At 44.8% G+C, this 25,870-nt stretch overlaps 1 protein-coding gene across 6 annotated transcripts in view; it reads right to left on the bottom strand.

Annotated features, from left to right (window-relative positions):
* ARHGAP24 (Rho GTPase activating protein 24) overlaps nucleotides 1-25,870 on the bottom strand; it is a 181,852-nt gene that overhangs the window by 145,633 nt on the left and 10,349 nt on the right. For 5 of the 6 annotated variants that reach the window (XM_083836009.1, XM_083836006.1, XM_083836010.1 and 2 more), the window contains exon 2: nucleotides 8,144-8,343. In XM_083836009.1, coding sequence (XP_083692135.1) covers nucleotides 8,144-8,323 — 180 coding nt within the window. In that variant the 5' untranslated portion in view covers nucleotides 8,324-8,343. Of the gene's footprint in view, nucleotides 1-8,143; nucleotides 8,344-25,870 lie in introns of those variants that run through there. The other variant, XM_083836007.1, reaches the window with a different exon arrangement.

The raw sequence follows: 25,870 nt of genomic DNA, 5'->3' as shown, positions 1-25,870 counted from the left end.
GAAATTAAGCTGCTGGCTACTGGATGACTTATTAGAGTGCCTATTTTTTCCAGTCTAGCAGCAGCTGCTGGCTGAGTGTAATTATACCCAGTTTACACAACACATGGTAGCGTACTCGAGAGCTTTAGCTCTGTGCGCACACATGGGCAGTGGTGCTAACATTCTCCACTGACACCATGAGGGTTTGTGCTTTGTTCTATTGAAAAATATTTACCAAAAGACTCACTTCTCAGTTTGGATCGAACAAAGACAGAGAAGGTTGGAAACACAGACATTCTCCCCAAAAAGGCTCTGGGAGAGGAGCTGGGGCTGCAGTGCCTGCCGTGTAGGCTCTCATGTGGGATCAGCTGTTCATTATTCTGCGCAGGAAGGATGAAGGCTGCACCTGAGACATCCATGGAAACCAAGGGAGAAGGAAGAGCTGCAAGCCCTGTGAAATGAGGTATGCAGGGAGTTGAAGGGATGGCTGCAGGAACAGGCTGTGGTTTGCAGATGTCACCACTACAGGGACAGACATTAACGCAGCAGCTACATGCCAAGCTGATGAAGTAAGACTGAACACTTCTTGCACTGCACTAAATCCTACAAACCATCTCCAAGGGAAAAGTGAATTTCTATCAGCACCAGTCAGGGGCAAACCACTGAGCAAGAATTGTCTGAACCTGGCACAGAACCCGTGACTCTGTGCAGCCTTTAGTGGCACTCCTATAGTTCATCTGGGACTTAATGCTGGACGAGACACCTTTTTTCTTCCTGTGAAAATATTTAATGCTCCCACAGGGCCAAACCCAAGGCCTCCAAAGTGTTTCAAAGGAACAGAACAAAACCAAGAATTATTGAAAACTCAGGCCCACATTTTTGGTCTGAAAGAAGCAGAAGAGGGGATTAAAGCTGGAATCTGATCACCTCCCAGCTGAGCACCTCAGTGAATGAGTTTGTGGATATTCATCTCAGGCCCAGGACAGAAATTCAATCCTGTGAATTTGAGAAACCTTTCCCAAACAACAGAGCGATGGCATCAGAAACACCACGGTTTCAAAATACTTTGCTTTATCACCCTGAATTCTTTAGTACAAAATTCCCATGGGTATCTACTGACAAAACATATTATACCTTTAATAGCACTGATGTAAATCACTGTGGTGAAAAAAGCATATCTACAAATAAATCCTTGAAACCTGCAGCAACGGCCAACCGACAAACTTCAAGGCACAGCATTAGAAATGGCAGAACTTTCTACTGCACGTGCAGGCTAAGAGCTATCCCTCCATAACCACCTCTGTATTCCCGAAACTTCACTGCCCAAGATGCTCAAGCCCACTTATATTCATGCGCTTGTGAAGCCATTCCCAGAAAACTCATAAAAAAAGGCCCCAAGCAGTTTTGGGGCTTTCACTTCACTTTCAGCATCAACCAGCCACCATGGCCATTTGCTGTGTGAAAGGGACCAGTCCTTAGATTGCTTCACCTGCAGCCGTGCCAGGTTTTACCTGGTTTTCTCAGGTAGAAAACAAGCCAAGGAGAACAGGAGATTCTGCTACTCGCATCAGACAGGATGCAGCCCTCCTCGTCTATTCTGAAACTCATCTAGTCAGAGGGTTAACAACTTGATTTAAAACTTGAGACCTTATGTTCAGTGAATGAAGACCAAGAATGATGAGAAAGGAAAAAAATGCACTTGCCCTAAATAGAAAGACATGTCTCATAGAGGCTTCTCTTCCTTCAACTAAGTGTTTCAAGAAACAGGAAAAATCACGACATCAGGAACACGGAGCTAACCCAAAATGTGTTCCAAGTTTGCACGACGCATTCAAAGCTGAAAGGAGCGGTACCTTTCTGCAGTGAGCGAAGTCAAAAGCCATGCAGGGAAAGGAAATAAGGGCGAGTTCACGCTCTGGCTGACAGAACAACAACAGGAGAGTGAGAGCAACCGGGCTGCAGCTGCACGGAGCTCGGCACCACGCTCTGCTGCGGCCTGCAGCGCTCACGGCCCCAGAACAAGCACTCCACCAGCACCAAGTATGCAAGTGGGGACAGAGCCACTTACAACGAGACCCCTTCAAACATCCGAAAAATGGGGTTGCTATTTGCTCTTTACTTGGTATTTTAGACAAAATTCAGCAGGCCCAGCTGGCAGCCTTTGATCAGGAATGCCCTGGAGCATGTTACTGTTAGAGAAGTTGTTGGCAGCTGACTGTATTTGCAGTACACCAGGGCATTTGGCTTTGTTAAAATCTTCATCCAGCATCCAACACGGTGTCCTTCCGTTCCACTCCATCCATAGGAACAGGTTCAAGTGTATTTTACAGTTTTGTTGTGCTTTTTTGTTTGTTTGTTTTAGTTTTATTTTGTTGAGGGGGATGGAGGAGAAAGGTGGGGAATTTTCTTTTTTTTCAACAGTTGTGAATTCATCACCCTCCCAAATCAGTATTCAGTACTAGAAAGCCTTTCTGGTGAACCTCTTCATAATCAGGGAGCATCACTGGTCATCTCAGGAAAATCCCATATAATTTAGTTCTGCACATTGAATTTTTGGTGGAATTGCCAAGAAGCGTGCTTGCTCTGTCAAAACCCTGGGTTTCTTGTGACATCTGCATGACTGCTTGATTAATTTTCCATTCACAGTTGGCCAGAGGTCTTTGAGCAAGACCCAAGCAGCGAGGCGTGCAGAGGGTGGGTGCTGCACATCCTCCTCCCCTGCACGCGAGCGAGGAGCCGCTCTCGCCACCCAAGCAACCTGCGGAGCAGCTGCTGTGCTGGCGACGCTGCTGTTCTGTATTTACACTCAAGCTGGTTCCTGTGGATATCCAAAGATGAGGACCAAGGCAAATCAAACTCTCATGCTCCTTACCAAAAATCCTCCAGGTAACAGGGACAGACAGCCATTTCTCGTGATGCGTTTCTAACGTGCACGTACAATTAAGTTTTCCTATCTGCCCTGCAACATTATCCATTCCTTTTTAACTTGTAAAAGGCACCATGTTCTATTTTTCATCGTATCCGATACTCATACTGAGAGATTTCCCCTACTGACAGACTCTGTTTCCATTTTGATAATTATCACACTAGTTTCTATTTAACGCATTCATTCCAAGCTTTGTTTTATATTAAAAAACGTAACAAAATTTTGTCACTTGTATCCTGTTAATGCCAATAAATGGAATTGGCTGCCCGTGGTGGTTCTTTTTGCTCCACACAAATCGGATTAAATGAAGCACGCATATTTTGCCAGAAAGCAGTACTTTAAAATATTCTGTTTGTACACCAGAGACAGTCTTCCCCTTACAGGCAGACGGTGGTTACCTGTACTTAAGATTCCAGCAGACAGTTATTCAGTTTCCAAAGACACTCAAATCCCAAGTTTAAGGTTTACACCTTAGCATTCCTACCTACTGTTCCTTGCCAGGGTCTGGCTAAGATCCTGTGAGCAAATGAACGCTGTTAAGCATTACTTAAGCCAAAAAATGAGGAGCATAATAAGACCTAGAGGATAAAAACCGCACACCAGGAAGTTCAGGACGGGTTATCTACTGAAAGCGCAGATCAACCTCAACTTTCAGGCACACACCAACAAGTATTTCCTGAAGGCCAAAGTTCACAGTTCTTTGGGATCTCATTACACACCTCAAATTCAATTCCATAAAACCACATAGGCCACAACTCTACAGTGGCAACTAAACAGGTGCCTAAAACAGTTGAGAGTGGGTGAACTTGCCTGTTCTGGTTCATTTACAGCCCCATATCAGTGCTGCTCCATCCAGACAGGTTACCTCGCTTTGATCCCAAACCTCATGTCCTCAGCACATAACACCAGGGCTGTGTGACAGCAGAGCTGCCCCACAGCTATTGCACCTGCAAGTTCCGTCCCGCTGCTCACCCAACCACCCAAGTTAACCCTGGGCAGAGGGGAAAGCAGGACAGACATTTTCATCAGCTGCCAATAGACAACAGCTGTACTGTGAAAGAGGGACTGCTAAATGCTGATTTTCTCAGCTGCCCATATTTCAAGCCAGATAGGTGACCTTCAGATCCAGCTTAATGCTGGCTTCCTAAAGCAGAATAGGCTGTCAGGAGTACGGTGACTAGCAGAGGCAGCAGAGAACCAACAACACGATACCCTGAACCACCTCCAAGAGGGAAAACACTACGCAGAATCATCAGAAGTCAGATTTCTTCATATGTTATAGGCTTGCTCACTTCTTCACTTTGCCTTCTGGAAGTACCTAGATCAATTTGCTATCCCTACCTGCATCTCCACTAAATGGAATTGCCATCCTTGCCGGATCCCCTGAGACACTGCAAGGATATCAGCGCACAAGACAGCTGCTGTTCTTACTGATAAAATATTACAAGGGTAAGATTGTGTTTGATGATAATAAGCAATCAATGAAAATTCACTGACCTTGACTAGAAGAATAACAGGCATGTATTGCTTCTTTTTCCTCTGCTCTCCTTCAGTAGCTCTGTGCCCCTGCAGGCAGCTGATACAAATTGGCAGAGACCTTTCCCTACCGACAGCTAATGACTCAAATGTAATAGTCTGATACCAAGGAGACATACACATATATTCACTACAGCATGCTGTAGCTGCTTATATTTCTAACAGCAAATGAGCATGCTTCACAAAGTGGAAACCATTCAGTTAGAGTGTCGACATAAGCAGATATTATTTATTTTCTTTACTCCCATCGTACAGTGTGGAGTAATTGCCAAAAATTCCTTGTTAAGGAAAATTAAACTAATATTCACATTTTAAAGAAAATGTACGGCATTGAAAAGGCTTTCAGGGTGGAGTGTAGCTGCACTACCTAAGCGTTCCCTAGGCTTCCAACCTTAGATGCTATCGCACTGGGGGAACCTGTGTGCTGACTCTAAGGAACAGGACGGAGCGTAGAGCAGAGCGGAGACACCACAGCTAGGCTCTGTGACAAGAGGGGGACTCGATTGTTCTTGTGCACACCGAGACCGATAAGCTGCACATTTGCTATCCTGAACCAACAACCTGCCATATTTTTGACAAAATGCTGTACTCTAGTGAACTTTTGCTCATTATAATATCATTATAATACCAAAACACACCTCCATCCCAAAAGCTACCCGCCTCCGAGGTGTGACCACCCCTCACTGAGCACGCGCTCTGAATTTCTCAGAGCCTATACCTTTAAACAAAAGCAAGCAAACTTTTCAGCAATCATAACCAAGATATGCCTGACCAGAGTCACTCAAGCTCCACCTAAAAGATAGAAAATAATACAGATTGGCTTAAGAGAAAGGGGATGTTAGGGAAGATACCACCACGAGGGATACCTTCTGACTTCTGGAATCAGTCGACAGGCTGAGCCTCTCTTCCCCCCCCCCACTGAGACGCCGTAGTTTAAGATTTGAATACTTGGTTATTCTGGGCGTCTCAGGGGAAACAGAAATCTCTATAGAGTCTTTGTGCCTTTTAACACGTTAATAGCCAGGCTGTGTATCTGTGTATTTCGCGCATGCTAGCTTGCTTTTGCAGACAGTAAATTATCGCTGGCAATCCAAAGAACCTGTGTGTACCTGTTGTGGTAATAAATTGCACTTAATTGCATTGTTCCTAGCCGTGATAGTTCTCACAGAACGCAACTAGAGTGAGGGCGTGCTACGTTCTTGGTGAATCCTTGACCTTGATAGTTCAGTACCCTGAATCCAACCAGACCCGTAATGGTTAACTGGCTACACCCCTTAACACAACATACAGTCACTCTTAGATTAAAATCTGACAGGCAATCCTATTTTTCTGAAATTCAGTTTCATTCACATCTCCTTCACTTCCACACATACAAATGTCACGGTGTAATTTTTGGTGCGGAATGGACAGAACCCAAGCCCAAAATTTAAAGCAGACTGGTTCTCAGGCATTCACTAAATTCACACCACAAACTGGAACCTGCATTTCCCAAATTCGCAATAGGGCTATGCAGATAAACTCAGTGGCTTGCCCTGTCCACTCCTACCCACGTTCTTCCATCTTCTATAAATGCACGCACGAAATAGAGCATTCCCCAGGACCAGGAACCATACCTCTTTGCCTGCTTCCAAGCACAAGCAAAAAAAAAAAATGCAAAATACAAACTACAATCTGACTTGGGAAAAAAAAAAACACCCTTTGAACTGTCTTCCATCCCATTAATCCCATTACTGTCTAAATGTGTGGCTGTACTGTATGCAGACTGTGCAATCCAGTAGTGAAGAAACAGGTATTCATCCTAAACACAGACGCCACAGTACGCTGCCAATATAATAACGGCAAAATGCTGCTCTCCATCTCCTAATGACCTCCTCACGCACTGGAAATTCATGCTGTCAGTTGACTTCTTCGCTTTAGTTCTTCACTGCAAGAACACCGGGGTTCCTACAAGGTCACATCAATTTTCTTGTCAAAGTGAATGCAGCAGATCCTTATACGTAGTTAATGGGAAAAACACCCTTCTGTACCTGGCATCCAACTTGGGACATATTTCAGCGACACACATGTACCATCTGACTGACCCTCAATTTGGGCTGGGGTTCATTCATCTTCCAAGCCTAGCAGAATATTTTAAATTATACTGCTGGTAGCACTTGTTTTTTCTTTAAACCTTTTCATCTGTACGTATCTTTATAAACTACTTCAGATTAAAGTGGAAAACTCAAGCAAACTATCAGCTATTTAATCAACTGCTACCAAACTTATCAAAGCAATCCAAAGACTGGAATAACCACCTCCATTTCACAAAAGGAAAGCAGCAAGGTTAATAGCATCTTCTGAGGTCATCCCACTGGTCAGTGGCAGAGAGATGAAAACAATTTGGGGTTCCTAGTGCTGTACGATGCTCCATGCTTTTTGACACCTCTCAGTAAGCGACAAAATCCTCAAATGCACCTAAACATATTGCCAGATGTCAAGTGCTATGAAGAAGAGCTGTACTTCCTGAATTCCAGCCTCTGGCTCATACACACTTTTATTTTGATGTCCGCTTTTCAAACTCTTCATTACCAAAATAACTATAGTGAAAGATACATTTGATTCCCCAGAAATTATTACTTATTGGATATTCACAAATGTGTAAAGCATAAACTTGCCATGGGTTATTTAATCAACCTATACAGCCTGGCATACTTTTAAGGGTCAACAGCTACTAAGGCTGCCATGTGAAATCGGTGCTCTGAAAGCTGCTTGTACAAGAACCTTCTCTGGGAACAATTACCTGAAGACCGAATGGTTTTCTTAACACATGCACCTTAATGCAGGCTGCAAAGCTTGATGAATTGTCACGGCCTGTGCCATGCAGGACGCTGGATTAGGTAGGTCTGACATCTCTGAACTAACCGCTAAATCTCCATAAACGCATACCATCAAAAATTTAGTAGGCATCAATAATATGCATAGGATCATATGTTTGAGTATCTGCACAGATGTAATTCTCAGAGCATTTTCTAACATCACGAGATGATTAACAGCTAGGACTACCATACTCCTGCAGGTGCTAGCACAAGGTCTCTCAGCTTATTATCACAGTGGCTCAGAGCTGCCCTAGGCTGAGCGGCAAGAGTTATTTACTCTGTTCTTATGGCACTCTAGAGACAGACAGCCCTAAAGCATGCCTGTAAAAAAGCTAAATAAATAGCAAAGTAGATGAACATTAAGGAGCAGTAAATTACCACCACAGAAGCAGGCAGCAGACACAAGTCTATTCCACGCTACAGATGGCAATGTATTCAGGCTGCACTCTTAGGGGATTTCCTATCCAGGAAGGCACAAAGCTGTGGTACTCCAAGATTTTAAACAGCAGAAAAATAAGCAGTACCTTTAAAATACAGTGTATTCATCTGACTCAAGTAAGCGCATCGGACCGATTTTTACTACTTGAACTTAATTTGGACTATGCTCCCTTAAAAATGCTGCGATGAGAAAACCTGACCTGAAAAGGAAGCTTTAGAAGCAAGTGTGGTTGGAGAACCATGTTAATTGCCAAGGCCTGACTCTGTTCTGTGGTCACTGCCAACAAAATCTCAAGTTGTATTGAGTCTGTGACAGAGATGGAGAGGTTTCTTGAAATGTGAGACAAATCTGCTCGTACGAACTTAGTTCTCTCCCCCACCTCCCATCCCATCTCCTCCTTTCACTTACCAATGGCTTGGTTTCATCTTCGTCTTTGAAATAGTACAGCTGGTCCCCCTTGAGAACAAACCAGCGCGTGTGCCAGGTCTTGACGAAGCCTCCTTGCTTCCGCAGCCACCCACACTTAAAGGCACTGTGCCGCCCACGGCTCGGAGGAGGACTCTCTGCAGGGCCAGTGTGTTCGTCCATACTGGGCCTGGGCAACTCTCCTGATGAGAAAGGAAGGGGAAAAGGAAAAAGAATCAGATCATGAGCCCAGCAGAAAGCTGTTCCTTTCAACACAGCTGAGAAATGAACATGCCCTGACTACCAGAGAGTGCTAGCAAGGCATTTACCATCTGACTGCTTACTCTCATACAAGCACCCATCAGCTGTGTGAGTACTGCTCACCTATAGGAGACAGCAACAACAATGAAATGAGTTGTTTAAAAGCAGCCAAGAGGCAAAAATTGCTTCAACTACAGCGTATAATATCTTCGCAGGCAGAAGAAGACATCAGCTATTTCTCACACTGAGTGCTGCTGGATTACAGGCACTGAGAAGGAATGAACTAAGAGTACGTCTTCATACCAAGGAAGGCAGGATGCTTCCCGCTGCCAGACAAACCTCTTAATATTCCCTGACAGGCTTTATCACACCATATAATAAGGCTTCTGTTTTTATTTTATTTTCTTTTATTTTTTAACTATTGTCACTGGTATTGTGGACAGTAAATATAAAAAATAGCTGCATATCCCATGCTATAACCAACCCCATGGCTGAAATCGGTGTGTCCAGCTGTGCCTCTTTACAGACATTTTGCCAATCATACAAAATGTTAGTGCATCAACTCGAGGCGTGAGACGTGTCCAAACCAGCGCTGAAGGGTGGAATTGAACTGACAAATTTTCAAGTGGCTTTTTGACTTGTTAAAACTATACTTGTTACCATATCTGGACAGTCACAGACATTCTAGACGGATATTTTACATACAACTGTGTAGTCACATGCTAAATCTTGATGGTCAAAAGGCTTCTCCTGATACCTTACCAAGTTTAGAGCTCAAAAAAATCAAGATTTTCTCGGTTGCACGTTGTGATATTCTCAGTTGAAATACAAGTCCAACTGAGACCCAAGTGTGCCAAATTGCATATACTTAAACAGAATAAAATGCAACCAAAACCACAAAAGCGCCAGCGTGCAAAATGAACGGTGAAATTTCAGTGTCTGAGTGCCTGAAAGACAACCTCTTTCTTCTCCTGGACAACCACCAGCAGCCATCCTTGCCCAGCCGGGAACCTGCACAGCTGCTAGTGCCTGGGCAGGCTGGCTGCCTAAGGACTTTTGTTGTTTCTACACACCCGGGTAGAAAAAGAACAAAATAACCCAGACCCTGCAAGCAGGAGATGTTTCTGACTAGGAATATCTAGACACAAGCTTTCTGTTGTGACTTTGGCAAAAGATATTGGTGACTTTGCGCCCAGCACTCCTGCTCCGTTCCCTGATAGAAACAAGGCTGTTAACGAACACACTAACAGGTACCAACGGTGCAGAGGTTTGTGCTTGGCTTTTAAGGAACATGAGGAATGGGGATACACATTCGCTTGATAGAGTAGACGATCCCTTTGACAATTAGCACCAGTTTTTGTCTGGATATTGCTACATCAATGTAAAATGAATAGCAATTGTAAGAAAGCAAGCGGAAATAACTGGAGAATGACAGCTTCCAGCCAGGGATGTTTTTCAGCATGTTTTTCCTTTGGTTCCTTTCTTCCTACCCTTCACACTTATCCCCCTTTGGAACAGCTGCCCCAGCTGCTGTCTCTGCCGTGGTTCCACTGCTGCTTGTTGTAACTGAGCTCAGCCTTTCACTCCACCCCTGCTTTGGGCTGGCTCTTGGAAGCTGTCCCCTGTGGTTACAACCCTTAAGGTGCCTGCTCTGCACCACAGTTTTTGCTGCAAAGTGCAATATCAGAACTTCAATCGCTTGGTGGCCATCTCAGAAGCAGAAAAGAAAATGGGTCTCCTGCCTCTTTGGGGTTCACCTGAAGTTATTTGCAACAAGCAACGACTGGATCATCTTCAATATATGACCTCATGCACACGTGGCAGGTTTTCAAGACAGGCTCACACCCTGCCTCTGCTCATCACCCACATGCAGTGGGGGTGTCAGGAACCAGGACAGACCTACCTGTCCCACACGAGGCCACCCTCTCTGACAGAAAATGCACCTAACAAGTACTCAGAGTTTCTCCATCCCAGCAGAAATCTCTCGGACAGTGCTGGCTTTTGGGGGGGCAAAGCAGATGGGGAGAAGCAGCTCTCCAGCTCACGTCCTCAGGAAGCCAACTGGCAATCATTTTAAGGAAAGCATTGCAGCCAGCAGGTAGGTTGTTACAACTTAGAACAGGACAAAATGATTTCCACGGGCCATTCCCTGCTCCTTGCTATGCACCTGCAGAAAATCCCAATCCACCTCTGCTGCCCAGGCCGGCCTGGAGGGAGGAGAGAAGGAGGAGTTTAAGCACAGCGACTTCTCTTGGCGCACTGCGAAGGAAGCCAGGTCCCTACTGCACCTGGACCACAAACAGGCATCCGACCGCCTATGAAACCCCGGGCTGGAAGGTGCCTTGCTGCTCCACTCCACCCAGACACGGCACTGGTGCTGACACCAGGACACAAGCCAAGTATGTGCATTTCAGCTAGACAGCCAACGTGTTGATTGATCTGTGCCTCCTTGCTGATAAATCTATCAACCCTTTTCTGTAACGCTAAAACACACGAGGTGCAAGAGCAGTCTCCAAGCAGTAAGTCCTCGCAGGTAGTGGTAAGATTTCCTTTAGATTAATGCTATATTATATCCTGAGACACTTTCTGTACACAACCGCCATATTATTTTTTTTATCAGTGAACTGATTCTCTTCAGCTGTTAATTTCAGCCACCTGACCTGTTTTTGGTGCACATTATTATATTTAGACACAAGACTACATTTTTTGTTGTTGTTGTTTTCCACCACTCCTTTGCTTTCAGAGTCTGCCTACAACAAACCAGACTGAATCACAAATTCCAGCAGCTGGCTCACTTTCACCAGTTGTTTTTACAGCTGCTTCAACACCAAGATCATAAAAACAAACTGCAGAAATATCAGGGTGCTGGCAGTGCTGCAGGGAACAGCGAGGTGCAAACAGCATGTAAATAACACATGAACACGTGTGGAATTATATCAACACACTGCGAGTCCTCTCGCTCCCATGAGACCAGGCAGAAAGCCACTACGTTTTCAAGCGCTAAAGAAGCGTATTCCTCAAACCCATCTTCTGAATGGGAAACACAACTCATGCCTTCCGCCAGAGCTAGCGCCACCGACGTGGCCTGCCTCCAGCGTAGGGAACGAGCAGAGCTGGACAAATCCTGCGCAGTCCGTTCACTCTGGGCTGGCTGTGGGCAAGATCTCCTGCTGTCATACGGACACGGGGAAACACAGGACTTGGCAGCTCCCCCAGGTCCCAGCCCTTTGCCAGGAAATCATCAGAGAAAGTTATTACAGCACGACAAACCCAGTCGCAATGCAACCCCCGGACTGCACCAAGATGTTTGGCAGGGAACCCTGATCTTGCTGTGTGATTTTATTCCCCCTCAAGTTTCTCATGGCCCAGCTGGCACACTTCCAGCACGCAAAGCTGCATCAGCTTTCGCTTCCAGCGAGCCTTCTCCATCCCTCACACGCCACAGCAGCTCCCTTGAAGCCCGTGCTCAGCCTGGTCCGAACCAGGTCGGGGCACCAAGCTGCCCAAGCACTAGCCCAAACCCGCCCTCCTGCAGTCTGACACAGGTCTGTTCCCCTTCCCCTATTTGTGCCTGCCTGCGTGCCAAATTCATAATGATCTTTGTGACACAAATGTATGAAATGGCATTTCGATACTTCCACCCTTACATGAAGGGATATACCTCATTTTCCAAGCAATGCCTAACTCTGGCTTCCTCTCTGCTTATTTCCCATGAGCTACCTAGAGTCTAAGTGCCCAAGCTGAAGGTTATCAGCTTCTTTCAGGTATGGAGCGCTGCCTCTGAGCAGAGCATTTTCTTTTGATTTTTCTCCATTTAACCTGGTTGAATAACAACTCTGATACCTTTTAGTGTCTGAAAACACCAGCAATGGTTATCTTACTCGTAACATATCTTAAGACACCCAAATCTCCGCAGCAGCACAGGCACACGTGTGTCAGCAACTGCTGCTGTGCTACTGGCACTAACGCTCCTCATCACAGACACATCCGGCCCTTCTGAACTCCCCCTTCCCAGTTCTGTCCTATCAGGGACAGGCTGACAATATTTAGCTTGAAAGAATTTCACTTCCAAGGCCTAAATAATTACTTCTCGGGCAGGAAAAAAAATGTGAAAGCTGTATCATCGGTCAGATTAGACAAGGCCTGATGCAGAGCCCAGCGAAGCCAATGGAAGACTGCACTACTTTGCAGCGCACTCAGGGAGCTGTTCCCAAACCAAGATCCAATACTTCTGCCAAGACATGGAGCTCTTGGACCAAGGTAACACTTGAGTGCCTGAGCTGCATTCAGTGCCAGAACCACCCTAAACATCTTCTTACACTGGCTCAATTTCTATTATCAGCGTGCAGTTTATTTACAGGAACTCAAGCACAACTATATCTAGCACAAATAAAAGGGCACCAGAGGATTTTTCAAGACTACTTGAAGGTATTCAACTGCTACCAAAGTACAATGGAAACTGTGACTACTAAATTCCCTTCAGAATGACCCTGGAAAAAATCACCTTCAAAATCCTTTTACCTTAATGTATTCAGGATAGCCCTCTGCCCAAGCTGGCATGTAGGAAACCCAAGCAGGCCAGATGCTCAGTTTCCCTGGTAGAAAGCACAGCTGGGTAACCTGATGTCTTCCCGAGCATCCCCAGAACCTGTCAATTCCTGTTACATAAAGCAAAGCAACTGCAGCACTTCTGTGACTACAGCATCATGTGGCCACGCTGTATTTTGGGCACTTGTCATAGGCTAAATTTCTGCTGTTTAAAGGCAAACAGCAATCTTCAGATAGATGCTTTTTTGTCCCTACATTACTGTTGTGGCAGCAGGAGGCATAGGAAAGCTGCACAGCTAAGAGCCCCCGTCCATTACAGACTCTTCTGACAGCACCAAGTGGTGCTTTAGTCTCACCACTTCCTAATCCAGCTGCCTACTTCTGAGCCAAGAAGGACCCCACCTGTAGAAGGCCAGGAAACTGGCATGCCCTTGCAGACAATCCGCCTGGCTCGCTACTCTCAAGTGTAGGTGGTTGGAATATTGTGATTTAGCAGCCATTACCAAGAGTCACACCACAAAGAAGAGTTTTTAAAGTTTCACGAGGAACTTAGAAGGCTAACAGCACCTCTGTTATGCTTCTGCATGTTACTTGTTATGCACACATCACGTCCTCAGGTTTTTCCTCACATTGCAGCACACGGTGGTGAGACAAGGTTGCTGCTGCCAGTGTGATGGAAGTAAAGGCATGATGAAAGCAGAGAAGTCCCTCATCTTCCTGGTTTCCGCCTGGGCTTCCACTTCAGGTGTCTTATTCTGTAAAAGTGGCAATGCTACAGAGAAACTGCACACAGCAGGAAGTCAGCTGTAACCATCTGGAGAAGCACACAGAACAAGAGACAAGATGGAGAAGAGCCTCTGGTAGCTGAAGGGTCAAGTGATGCAAGATGGACAAAGAAATGCAGAATGGCTGGCAAGCCTCAAGTGGCAATGCTGAGCAGCGAAAAGGTCAGGGAGAAAGTCAAAGGCTGCATCTGGAACAGCAAAAAGATACTCCAGCTCCCAGATGTCGCTCCCAACCAATGGGCTATGCTGCCCAGAGCAGCTGAAACTGGAAAACCCCAAATCCTGTTTACAACTTCATACTTCACATGGAGAAAGTGATCACGAGGACAGCTTAAAAACAACTTAATTCACATATGTCACTGGTAAACACTTGAGCATTTACAGGACTAGCTTACAAAAGAATTGATCAAGAGTTGGGTCCAAACATGATCTCAGCAAATCATTTCTAAAAGTATAAAAATAATTTCTGGCACTACTCCTCGTTCTAAAAGACTGATGACCAAAAGCATCAAGTGAGGATGTCAGCAGCTCTCTGACAGTGACTAGGCTGCATGCTCTTTTAGGAAAACCAACACAGTGGGACTGGCCATGTTGTCCTCCTATTCTCAAAGCAGCTCAGGCTTTAGGTGTTCCTTGCAGAATTGACCAAGAGAATTAAGATGTTATAAATTACATTCACTAAGTATGCGGGCAGGTGGGAAAAAAAATCTTAGTTTGTCAACAGCAGCAAAAGCCTTCACCCAAAGCTGCTGCAATTAACTGCTCCCTCCATGCTTTTAACCCATGTTCTCCTTAGGAAAAAAAAAAAAAAAAAACAGAGGATGAGTCAACATGGAGCCCCATTCATGCAACATGGGAATAAGAACCCATGAAGAAAGATGGGGGAGAGGAAAAAATTCTTCTAAAACGAAGGAGCACACAGGTCCTGCAAAAAGGGTTTGTGGTTGCCAGAGCATAAGAGGAACATGTGCTGCCTGCACTGCACTTGAAGTCTATCTCTTGTTCAGACCAAGCACAGCCCCCGTGAAGTCCCAGCGCTGCAGCAGGCGCTGGCTGGCCACAGCAGAGGCTGGAGCTGTGCTTCTGTGGCTGCAGACCCAGCTGGACATTGCTCCCTACATACCCAGGTTCAGAGCAGCAGCAATCTTCTCCTGGGGGCCTCAGTGGGAGCCATGCTGGGGGTAAAGAGGCAGGCGTGTGCTGTACGCAGGTGATGAGTCAGGCAGTTTGTTTCTTGGCTTGGTCTCAGGACTACAAATTCAGGCAGGTCAGAACCAAAGGGTCAGGCTTGGCACCCTCGGGGGTGCATCTCCTTCCATTCCTGCTCGTCTCCGAAGCGGAACAAACAGTTGTGTCCTCTCTGCAGGCCAACCCCAGCAGGACCTCAATTTCCAAGAGACTTCTGAGCAGAAATCAGTCTAGTTCTAGAGCTTTTCAGAAATGTTTTATGTAAAAGGTAATTGCCTCTGCCACTTGAAAACATGAACCATGCTGACAAGTTTCCATGCTACAAAACTGGAGACAATATAGCCAACGTTTTTGAAAGCAGATGTGTGTCTTTCCACTGAGAGCGCCAACACAAAATAAGCTCCATTATTTTGTAGTTGCTATTTCCAACTTCTGCCCAGGAAAGCATTAATTCATACTTACAGAATTCACATTTCAGTTACTTTAAAACCAAGTTTGTATTAGGAATTAGAAAACTAGAATTGGAGTCTAAAATCCCTCCTATATATTGAAGAAAGCAGCTTTGAGTCTGCCGTACTAACTACCTCAGCTGTTTCAGCAGAAGATAAGTGATGCTGCAATACTGCTAACTAAGCACTACTACTTCACAGCCCTTTTCATTAAAGCTCCACGCTAATACTGTCTCCACCTTCCTCAGCCAGCCTCTGACTCCCACACCCTAGACTCTCAAAGTCATTCTCATGTAGGAACTGTCCAAATTCACATGGTCCTTGTCCTTTGTAAGGTCAACCTGTGCAAGGATGGTAGCATCTCCTCTTCCAACCAGTGCCTAAAGAACTACTGAAGCCAAAGATGCATCTCTGCCATATCACACCCACAATCTTCAGGCTCTGTTCCCATATCCCATAGCCAAAGGCTTTTAGAGAAGGTGCGTTCATTTTTTTGTGTTCACACGTGTCTCTGGCGACTACATACACTGCCTGTGAAGTGTGCACGATGCCGAGCCTAGCTGCACACTGCCATCCTCCCCACGCTCATTTGCTCATGGAGCAAGGAAGAAGTAGGACAGAAGTCAAGAGCCTTTTCAGCAATGACCTGGTTATCTTCAGCCACCTGAAATCTAGCAAAAACCCACGTAAACACCTTTCTCCTGCACTGTTCAACCGAAAGAGAAAGCAAAGAGAACATTATATCCTCCATCAAGTAAACAATTGAGAGCCGGGAGAGATGCACACCGCTTAGCTACACTTAACCTCTAAGGTAAACATTTCTTGTTCTGTTCCTAGATTTTTCAGAACTAACTGTGAAAACACTGCCAACATACCTCCAAGATACACGTTTCCTTTTTGTAACAACCTACGTTAACCAGCATTTGGGCTATGCTTTTTGTTCTTCCCTAAATTTGTGAGTGGGCAGACGAGCACGTTCAGATCATGTATGGCCTCAGGAAGGGATTCAGGTTCTTGGGGAGTCGCTGAAAGGCACCGGCTAGCACAGTAATGCATCACGATGCTCAGTGACAGAGTTGCATACAATTATGATTTTAATGCAATGGCATTCTCTGTAAATCAGTTCCTGCTTTGCTCAGCTGGCTAATGCACTTGTTCCCCGCACTTGCAAATTACATCCTTGATCATGACTGAATAAAAGCTCATTGCAATTTCCAGCATGGCATTAGAAGCAGTAAATTACAGGAGGGGAGAAAGCAAGCACACTCCTATGGATATTACAGATGGGTACAAGCTAACTGCAGACCCCAGTGCACAACTTGCCAAGAGCATGTGGTCTGAGGACAAGGGTCGCTGCCCAGACGCGCTCCTTTTGCTGTGCCAAGGGCTCCAGCACTGCTGCTGGCTGAGGTCCCTGCGTGCTCCTGGATTTTCAGCTGCCCTCAGCAATGCACGTGCAGTCACTGTCTGCCCTTCCCCATCTCTTCAGTGGTCACCGGTGAAGAAAAATAGGACTAAATCATGTTCCTTTCATAGAATATATAGTTTTTCCCTCTGTCATCTACAGCAAGTGTCACAATTGTCATTTCAAAAAATATTCATTTTCAGAAGATCATATTTTCACACTTGTAACCTTTACGTTATCTATCACCTGTACCAACACAACCCTGAATTTCAAAAGCAACGTGTTTTATCAGTGCAGGATTACAACAGAAGTTTAAATCAGTGCCTTGCAAATTCAAACAGCTCCCTTACTCGTCTAAACACATAGAGAGAAGATTTATTTTTGTAAAATACAGTGCTTTCTGGAAAGTATGAATTATGTGAGGTGACTGCTAAGTACATGAGAAATGCAGTCATCAGCACCACAGGTTATTCCATACACAAGCCCAGTGCAGCAGAGCTGGGAAAAAGCTTCAGCTGTGACTTTTGCTATTTTAAACCCATTCATTACATACAACATTTCCCATGGAATTCTACTTACAGCCAACCTCTAGAAGAGATCACAGAAAAGCCAGTGTAAGGTACTTAGATTAATCCATTCTTTTAAGAACTTCATACTTGACTTCTCTCTGCATGTGCAACCCTAAGAGCATGCACTTCTACTCTGCAGCCACTTGACCTTGATAAGCTAATGATTTGAGAGAGAACAGAGAAGGCATGCAGGCAGGCACACTGATTGTGCACACGTGGACACCAAAAAAACAGGTCTGAAGCCATTCCAGGGGGTCCTAAATGCTCCAGACTAGCCATGGTTTTTATTTAAGTACTGGGTGTCTGGAATGCATCTTCATTATATACTATACTATATATATATATATATATAGTGTGTATATATATATATAGTATATATACTATATACAGTATATATACTATATACTATACTATACTTCATTAAGAAATTGCAGTCACGAAAAATCTTACCTACTACAAGCAACATAGTTTCACTGACATCAGATTGTTAGCTACCACTTCTCTCCTCCAAATATTTCATCATCTTTGCATACAGTTGTTCTTCCAAGTTAGAAGTCAAAATTTCTCGATAGCAACCCTATAGGAGGTGATTTGATTCATAAAAGTTGACTTGTTTAGACCAGCTTGATTCATCACTTACCAAAATTTAAGAACCAAGTTTAATCAGAGCAGATGCAGGTTTCCCTAAGATTTTTCAGCTTATCTTCTAGAAAAAAAGAAGTTAGTACTTGGGAGTTGGCAGAACAGATGCTGTCGTTATTCTTTCTTGTGACTTGAGTTTTCTTTTCTGCATTAGCTCTTGAAAGGCTTTGTTATTTCTCCACATTTCTGTTTTCATTATTCCTACAGGTCTTTTACAAGACCTAAAATCACCAGTGCTGCTTCAACACTGTAAGAGTAAACAGCAAGATTCTTTGACCTTACATTTCCCTAACAAAACCATCAAAAACCTAGAAAGTTTCTAAAGAATCAGAAATAGCTTTATGCATAAAATGTTCCGATTTGACAGAACGAGAAGCAATCAAGCTGACAGATGTCAGACTTACTTTGTTGATGGCATTCAGCTTTCCTGGCAATGAGCTGGCAAAGGAATCTGGAGGAAACACATACAAAACCACACCAATGCTTCCACATGCCAACTCACTTCTGAAATTCTACAATTTCTTTTAGAGAAGTTCGCCTCAAGATGTTGAAATTTGCCACGTGCTTCAGCGAAACAAAAAACGAAATTAATTCGTTTGCTGTTTGTGATAAGGCATCGTAACAGAGCCGTAACATCTACCAGCATCCTCCACCGAGGCCAGCCTACGAGCCCAAACACACAGTATTAAGAGAGCAAACCTCACCGAGCGCCTTTTGATAGGACACGCGAGAAGCCGGCAGGGGTGGCCGGCTGCAGCGGGCTTCAGGTCACCATGCCAAACCGTGCAGAGAGCGCAGGGCAGCAGCGCGGCTCCTCCATGCCACAGAGATGGGGACCATAACCTATCAATAGATAAAAGCGGCTGAACCTTGGAAACCCTCTCCGCTGTACATAAACAGAGGAACAACTCCAGATCGGTGCTTTCACTCGCAACACACTTGCAGTTACATTTCTTCAGGAAAGAAAACCCGTTTCCGGCATTCCAGCTCAGCTAAATTGGACACAGATGATGCAGCCCTTTTCCAGACACATGAAGGACAATGCAGCCGGAATCTCAGCTAGGCCCTGAAAGATCCTGTACATAAAGCACTAAGCTTGCTACAACACAAAGGGGGTCGGGGAGGCAACTACTGTGATTTCATTCCATAGTGTGATTTAGGATGATATTATGAGGCAGAAACGTTAAAGGAAAGTAATAAAAGCCTTTCATGTACCCTCAAACGAAGTCAGATGTTCGTGTGTCATGTATCTGGACAACTTCTGCTTTCAATGGAAGCCTGATCCCCACTTCAAAGGGAGGAAATTAGACGAAAGGGGAAAGAATGTACACCTCTAAGTACCGGCGGCCCCAGGAAGCCCAAGACCAAAGGACCAAATCCATCCGTTTCCCAGCACCCCCCAAGACAGACCAAATCCTACGAGCTTATTTAACCAAGAGAAACTGAAAGTATGAGCACTCACAGCCCTCGCTCTCTGCCACCAGAGTGTAAACCCTGCTCATTGCGTTACTGGAGTAGTCACAGCACAGAAACACAACCTCTGGGCATACGCTGCTCATGTAACTGCGGGTTACTGCTGTGAAAATAACCCGTACCCTCCCCCAGGTGTGGGCAGCTTTGTTCTCTAATTGCTGTTGGGGACCACAAACACAGACTGAAACAGGGTATGTGCTCAGCTTCCTGAAGGCTTCGTTTGTCCTTGAACATTAACGTACCATTGACTGAGGCCAAAACACTAAAAGCACACACTTAAAACTCAGCTTCCCAGGTTTATCCATTCTGAAAATACTTGCACACATTGGGAGTTTTTTTAACGTGGAAGAATTCTCCTTCAAAGCTCCATCCTTCGGTACAGTTGGATAGGAACTAGACTGATCAGTAAGCTCTGCATTAAGTTGCTCTGACTTGGGAACTTCTGAGGTAGGATGCAAATTTTTCAGGTCATCTCTTTCCCTAATATTTGCTGATTACTACAACACTTTCTCTCTTTAATTACTGGTCTTCTAATGTCCATTGCTAATTAAACATATTTACACTTGTACGTGTACGACTACTCACCAAAATATGACAAGTAAGACTAGGACAAATGAATTACCAATCAAACCATACAGAGCTCTTTTCACATGGATGATAATTCTGGATAGGTACTTAAAGAAGTTGATCGTTTCCAAAACTCCCCAATTCTCGTACTGCTGGAAAGCTACCTGCACGTTGGGAACATTTCCTCCTTTCCATGCCAATCCGATTGCAAGACAGCAAGGTGCTGAATGAAGACAGCTGGATCCTCCACCAGAACTGGGAGGAAGGAGAAGGCTGCTCTCAAACGACTTCTCACACAAAGGGCTTCCAGAGAATGCTCCGCAGCAGCATGAGTTTTACTACAGGTGAAATTATCACATATGGGCAACAAGTTATTGCTTTTCATCTGCCTTCCTGGGATAAGCTGTTTTTAAACATACACAGGAACTTTGCAGCATTGGTTGGCCTGGGTAAAGCAGGCACAAACTGCAAGTTACAAGTGCATTAAAAGGCAATACTCAGCCCTGCATTCTTTTCAAGGGATAAAAGGAGTAACAAAAAGATCTGATCAGGGATGATAACGTCAGATATACCAGAAGCTGTCCCTCAAAATCCTGTAGCTATGAAGTAACAGCCTCGTGTTGTGCAGATCTGGATGCATTCAGCAAATAACATCATTGCTTAATTGGTGCGGTGCGATACTTTTGTTTGTGCAGGAAACACAGCTCAAAGCCTCTGAATTTTTTTTTTTCTTTCAGACATATTCAAGAAATTCATTTCCATAAGGAATTTTGTATGAATCCCTCAAGGTCAATCATTTCATTTTCTGAGGTTTGCCGCTCTACCAGACTCATAGCTCAGATGACAAAATACAAATGGGCATTGGTAGCTAACCTAGCTCTCAACAGCGCAAACTGCTTTCTTTGTTGACAAGACAGAGAAATATTGGGATTCATTCCTGGAAAGATCTTGAAAAACTCGAGACATGCCACCCCTTTGCTCTTGAACTTCCCCCACACACACCCCTGTACTATCAAGGTTCTGATGGATCTTGCTCATCTTTCATCAATGTGGGGCAGACGAGATTCTTCTCAGGGCTTGGGCATCCTAAATCCTGTACAAAGCATTTTTTACAGTTACTAATGGCTGGCTGTAGAACACAGTTGGCTTTAAAGATAAAACCAGAGTACGTAGAGCTAAACCACCAAGAAAACTTCTGCTTTTACTTCATCTTCATCAGTACCATCAGGTCACTGTAGATAGCACCGAAGTTATCCCTACGGCTGACACCACCTGACAATTCCACTGGGGCAAATGGGACAACATCAAATAAGCAGTGTGGTTTTTTTGTTTGCTAACATGTTTTGCTGCATCTCTGCTGTTTCACACTAAGCAAAGCACTGAAAAATTTCACTTGGAACAACCCCAATTGTTCTTTGCAAATTCTTGGCCAAGCTATAAAGATTCCCATTTTGAAGCAATTAGTACCAGTAAGAGAGGCCTGGGTTCATTTTCCCCATCTGAAAAACCGCAGGTGGATGAGTAGCATGCATGTTCAAACCCCATCAAAGTAAAGGGTTTTAACACACACACACACACAGTGAAGTGGCGCATTTTTCCCAAGGAGGGCAGTAAGTGAGCTAAGAACGGACTTGTCTGGCAATCCCAGAAAGACTTATCCACTACCCCATGAGGACATTTCGACCTGCCATCCTGTCAGCAGACTGACAGGATCTAGCACTGCACACATCTTTGCAGATGCTGGTGCAAGGCTATGCCGACATCAGGGTACTTGCCCAATGGACCTGTCACTGAGGAATGACACACAGAAGGAGGAGAAGAGAATACACAAACAAGAACAGCCAGACCCTCTCCGTTTTAATTGGTTTTCCAACCCTGAAATACTTAGGGACTGTTTTGTAGCAGTCTGAAAAAGGCATTGAAGAGAAGCACTTCACCTTCCCCGGGGTATTTGCTCCGGACCGCTAATTCTGCGAGATGCAACCACAGTACAAGTACAGAGAAGAAACTCTGAAGCAAAACAGAAGCAGTCATTTTAGAGCCTGATTACTGCCTTTTCTATCCTGAAGCCATCACAGAGTGAGGATGAGAACCTCTCTGAAAAGATCGACTTTTGTCAGGGGACAAGTGAGCCTGACACCCAACCTATCGCTGACACCGAGTCTGCCACTAGTGCACCACCACACAATAATTACAGGAGAGAACTCCAAGACTAAGGACAGCCTCACAACCAGCTCTTTCTGCCTAGAAGATAAGTGAATACTGGCAGAAAAAAAAAAAAAAAGATAGCAGCTCCTCTACAGTATTACAGAGGCAAGATTTACGCAGGATTTTAAATGAACAACAATATAAACAAAGCAGCAGACATTTATCACAGTGATCACTTGAAGTTGCTACCTGGTAATAAATCCTTGTATGTGATTTACTGCCAGATTCATGTACAAGTTCAACTATGCAGAACAGTTCCTGAGAAGATGAATAGCATCATTTTAAGGTTGTTAAAGCACAATTATGATCACATTCCTACCGAACCCTACCGAAGCTTGTTCCAAACCCCACAGCTTTCTAACTATCTTATCATCTCAAATTTGATTTCAAGTCCTGCTTTTCATTAAAACCGATGGTTTCAGAAACATCCTAACACCTGAAAATTCAACACACAGTGTTATTACTTATATTGGATGCTAGCTTACAAGACGTGCTGAAAATTAAGCCTTGCTGCACTTCAATTAAAAAAATCTATAAATCACAAGAGGTGACGAGCTGCCAGGAACAGTTACAATTACACGAATGGTTGTTTTCTGGTGCCAAATTCTTTGGGGAAGTGGTTGACCAGCCCTTACCCAGCTAACATCCAGTGGGAACATTGAACAACTCCTAGAAGCGGGAAACCAGCAGCACTGAAAGGTGGCAAACATTTTTGCACAGTGCCTCCTCCCTGCACACCCAGCACCGCCCTTCATCCGGGGACATGCAGGCGGCAATCTGATCGTGTCCGTGTCACGGTTCACACGGAGGACTAAGCCACAGTTTATTACTGAATTACAAACCACACACAGCAAAAGGAAGACAGAAGACAACTGAGAAGATGTCACTGCAGCGGGCAGACAAAAGGAAGTCTAGACACATGCACACATTATGAAAGTAAAATATTTTCAACATGACTTCCAGTTCTTCTCTCTGGAAAACAACCAGCGTATGTACTAAAATCTAATCTCAGGTTATTTGAATTACAGTTTAGAAATAGAAAATACCCACAAGAATGGGCAAGTTTCTGCTGGTGAAAGCAAAAAGCCCGTGACAAAGAGCATAGCACCTGATGGAATGGAAAATACAGAAAGAGCTTTAAGAGGAACAGCTTTCAAGACATTGTTGCCGAACACAGCTGCTTTAGCATCCTGATGGCAGCTCCGCATAGTTTCCCTCACACAGGGCAGGAAGGGCACCAGCAACGCTCCGAGTGGTGCGAGCCCTCCCGAGGTTGCTGAGGAGCCCAGGGTACCGGGTACAGACCTCGCGTCTGCAGCCTGGGGAGCATCCAGCTCCTCATCACTCACCTCGCGGCCCTCTTTTTCACAGGGCTTTGCCTTTCAAGCAGCCCTGCAATAAACGTTTTCCTAACAAGCATTTCAAGCTTCAATCTGCAAAGCAGAACCTTAGCAAGCTGTCTCGGCACCCCTGAAGAGAAGGCTTTAACAGTGGTCATTTGGAAGCGGTGAAACATTTTATAAAACTGCAGACTTTGCCCAAGCTATTCCGGAGTTTTCCTTCCGATCCTAAAACAGCAGTTGCTCCTGGATAGAAGAGTAACTTTAGGAAAAGACCATGCGATGCTCAGAAGAACTGCAAGAATCACACAGAACAAAGGACACGGCTACTCCAGCCTATTTCTTGTGAGATTCACATTTCAAAAATGCAACTTATCTTCGCTGATGAAAAAGAGCCTGAAAGTAGTATAGAGTAAGCATTGGTCTCTTTCTTCATTACCGATTCCTAACTCTGGTAATATGTAACAAATGATTTGCAAGCTTGCTCTCCCATTCAATATGGAAAACAATACATCATACCAACGTATTATCAGCTTCTTTTCAGAGTTTGATTTTTCTCCCCCAGAGACAGAGACAACTTGGAAGGCATTCAGGGCAGAGGAATGAAGACGAGCATTTGGCTGGACTGACGCCGCGACAGCCAAGAAAAGAACACGAAGCATTCCAAAAACGTTTCAAGGGTGCAAACAGCCAGGGGAACGACGACTGGAAGGGAAGGATGACTAACATCAGCTCACTGAGGCAGGTAAGGTTCATGGAATCAGCCAGCCGTGCCCACCGGCAACCCTCCAGTGCGGCAGAGTCACCTTCCCACAGCACGTGTGAGCAGGCGGGCAGCCCCCCGGGGAGGCAAGAGACGCGCAAAGCAGCCCCCCACACCCCAGCAAGAGCCCAGCAAGTGTAAGTCCCCCAGTAGGGCGAGGTCAGCACGATTTCTCAAACCACAGATTTAAATGCCATCCTGACTGGATGAAAGCACAAAGGTTCAGGATGAAGCATCTCAGTATCCCTCCCTGCTAATTATTCTCTTTGGTGTGTAAGAAAACACCCCGAAGTCAAAACTGCTTTTACAGCGGTTTGCACAAAGACAGTGCCTAATCCGAACAGGTCAAAACCAAGAATTTCAGCATACGAAGACGTGAAAACGAGTGATGGACCAAACAGCAGTATACAGCTTTTTACTTTTTTATCACCTTTGAACCGCTGAAGTAATTTTTCTTCCTACATTCCCTGAAGGACATGGAATTTAGTCCTTATTTGCAAGACAGTGTGCAGAAGTTTTCCTCTTTCAGCCTGCAGATTGACACAAACAACTGGAACAATCCTTCCAAGGGTCTAAAAGCACGCTCCGTGTTTCTCAGCTCGCTGTTAGGTCAACATCGACGTTCCCTTTCCCTGGTTCCCGTTTCATGTTAACACACTGTATTTTTCTCAGCAATTCTTCTCTGTCTCTTTCACAGGGTTCCAGGACAGGCTAACACAATATAAATGGAAGCCTTTTTTCGAGGAAAAATCACACCAGTTCACCCCAAACCTGTTGGTGAAGCTCTCACAGAGTTGTCCCCTTCCTGCCAAGCAATGTTATTCCTTCTGGTCCGCTGTTGTTAGAACGAGCTCGCAGGTAGCCTCCCAACACACAGATGCTTGGACGCTTCCTGGCCTCCTGTTGTCTCCAGAGAACTTGCTCTCATCATCGTCATTAAAAACTTGCCAGCCCTGCACACCCACAAGGGGACTAGCCAAAATCTGGCTCTCCAGAAAAATAATAAAAAATAGCTCTTATAATGGCATCGCAAGAGTACATTGTACTTCGATAGCAATAAAACATGTCTGAAGAACGGCTTCTCTATTTTAGCTGCAGAAAATGACAGCAGTATTAGCATAACTGTGCAAAAAAAAGCACAAGTTATCCTGACGACCTGAGCTGTGAATTAATTACTACAGAGTAATGACTGAATCATTCACGGCATACTTTGAAACTTGCTGATGCTTAAGGCTATTTGCGCGGCTTTTAAAACATCGCGGTCTTCCAAAGGGAGAATGGGGAATTATGGATGGCCAGCTGAGACGAGGGATTCACTTTAAGCACCAAAAACCTGGCAGTTTCAGTTCAGCAACTCGCTGCTGCATTTGAGACAATTCACAAGCCCGCACAACACACCAGAGCATCTGGAGTTCATTTCCCTTTGTGTTGTGCTGCCCCCAATGCCCAAATTAACGCAACGTTTTCATCCAGTGCCACCCTGGGCTATCCAACAGCGTTTTCTTGAATTCTGCAAGAAAGATAAAATCCAG

Source organism: Anser anser, assembly GCF_964211835.1.
Source record: "Anser anser genome assembly, chromosome: 4".
NCBI lineage: Eukaryota > Metazoa > Chordata > Aves > Anseriformes > Anatidae > Anser > Anser anser.
The sequence above is the reverse complement of the archived record's forward strand: the minus strand, read 5'-3'. Positions and strand labels throughout refer to the sequence as shown.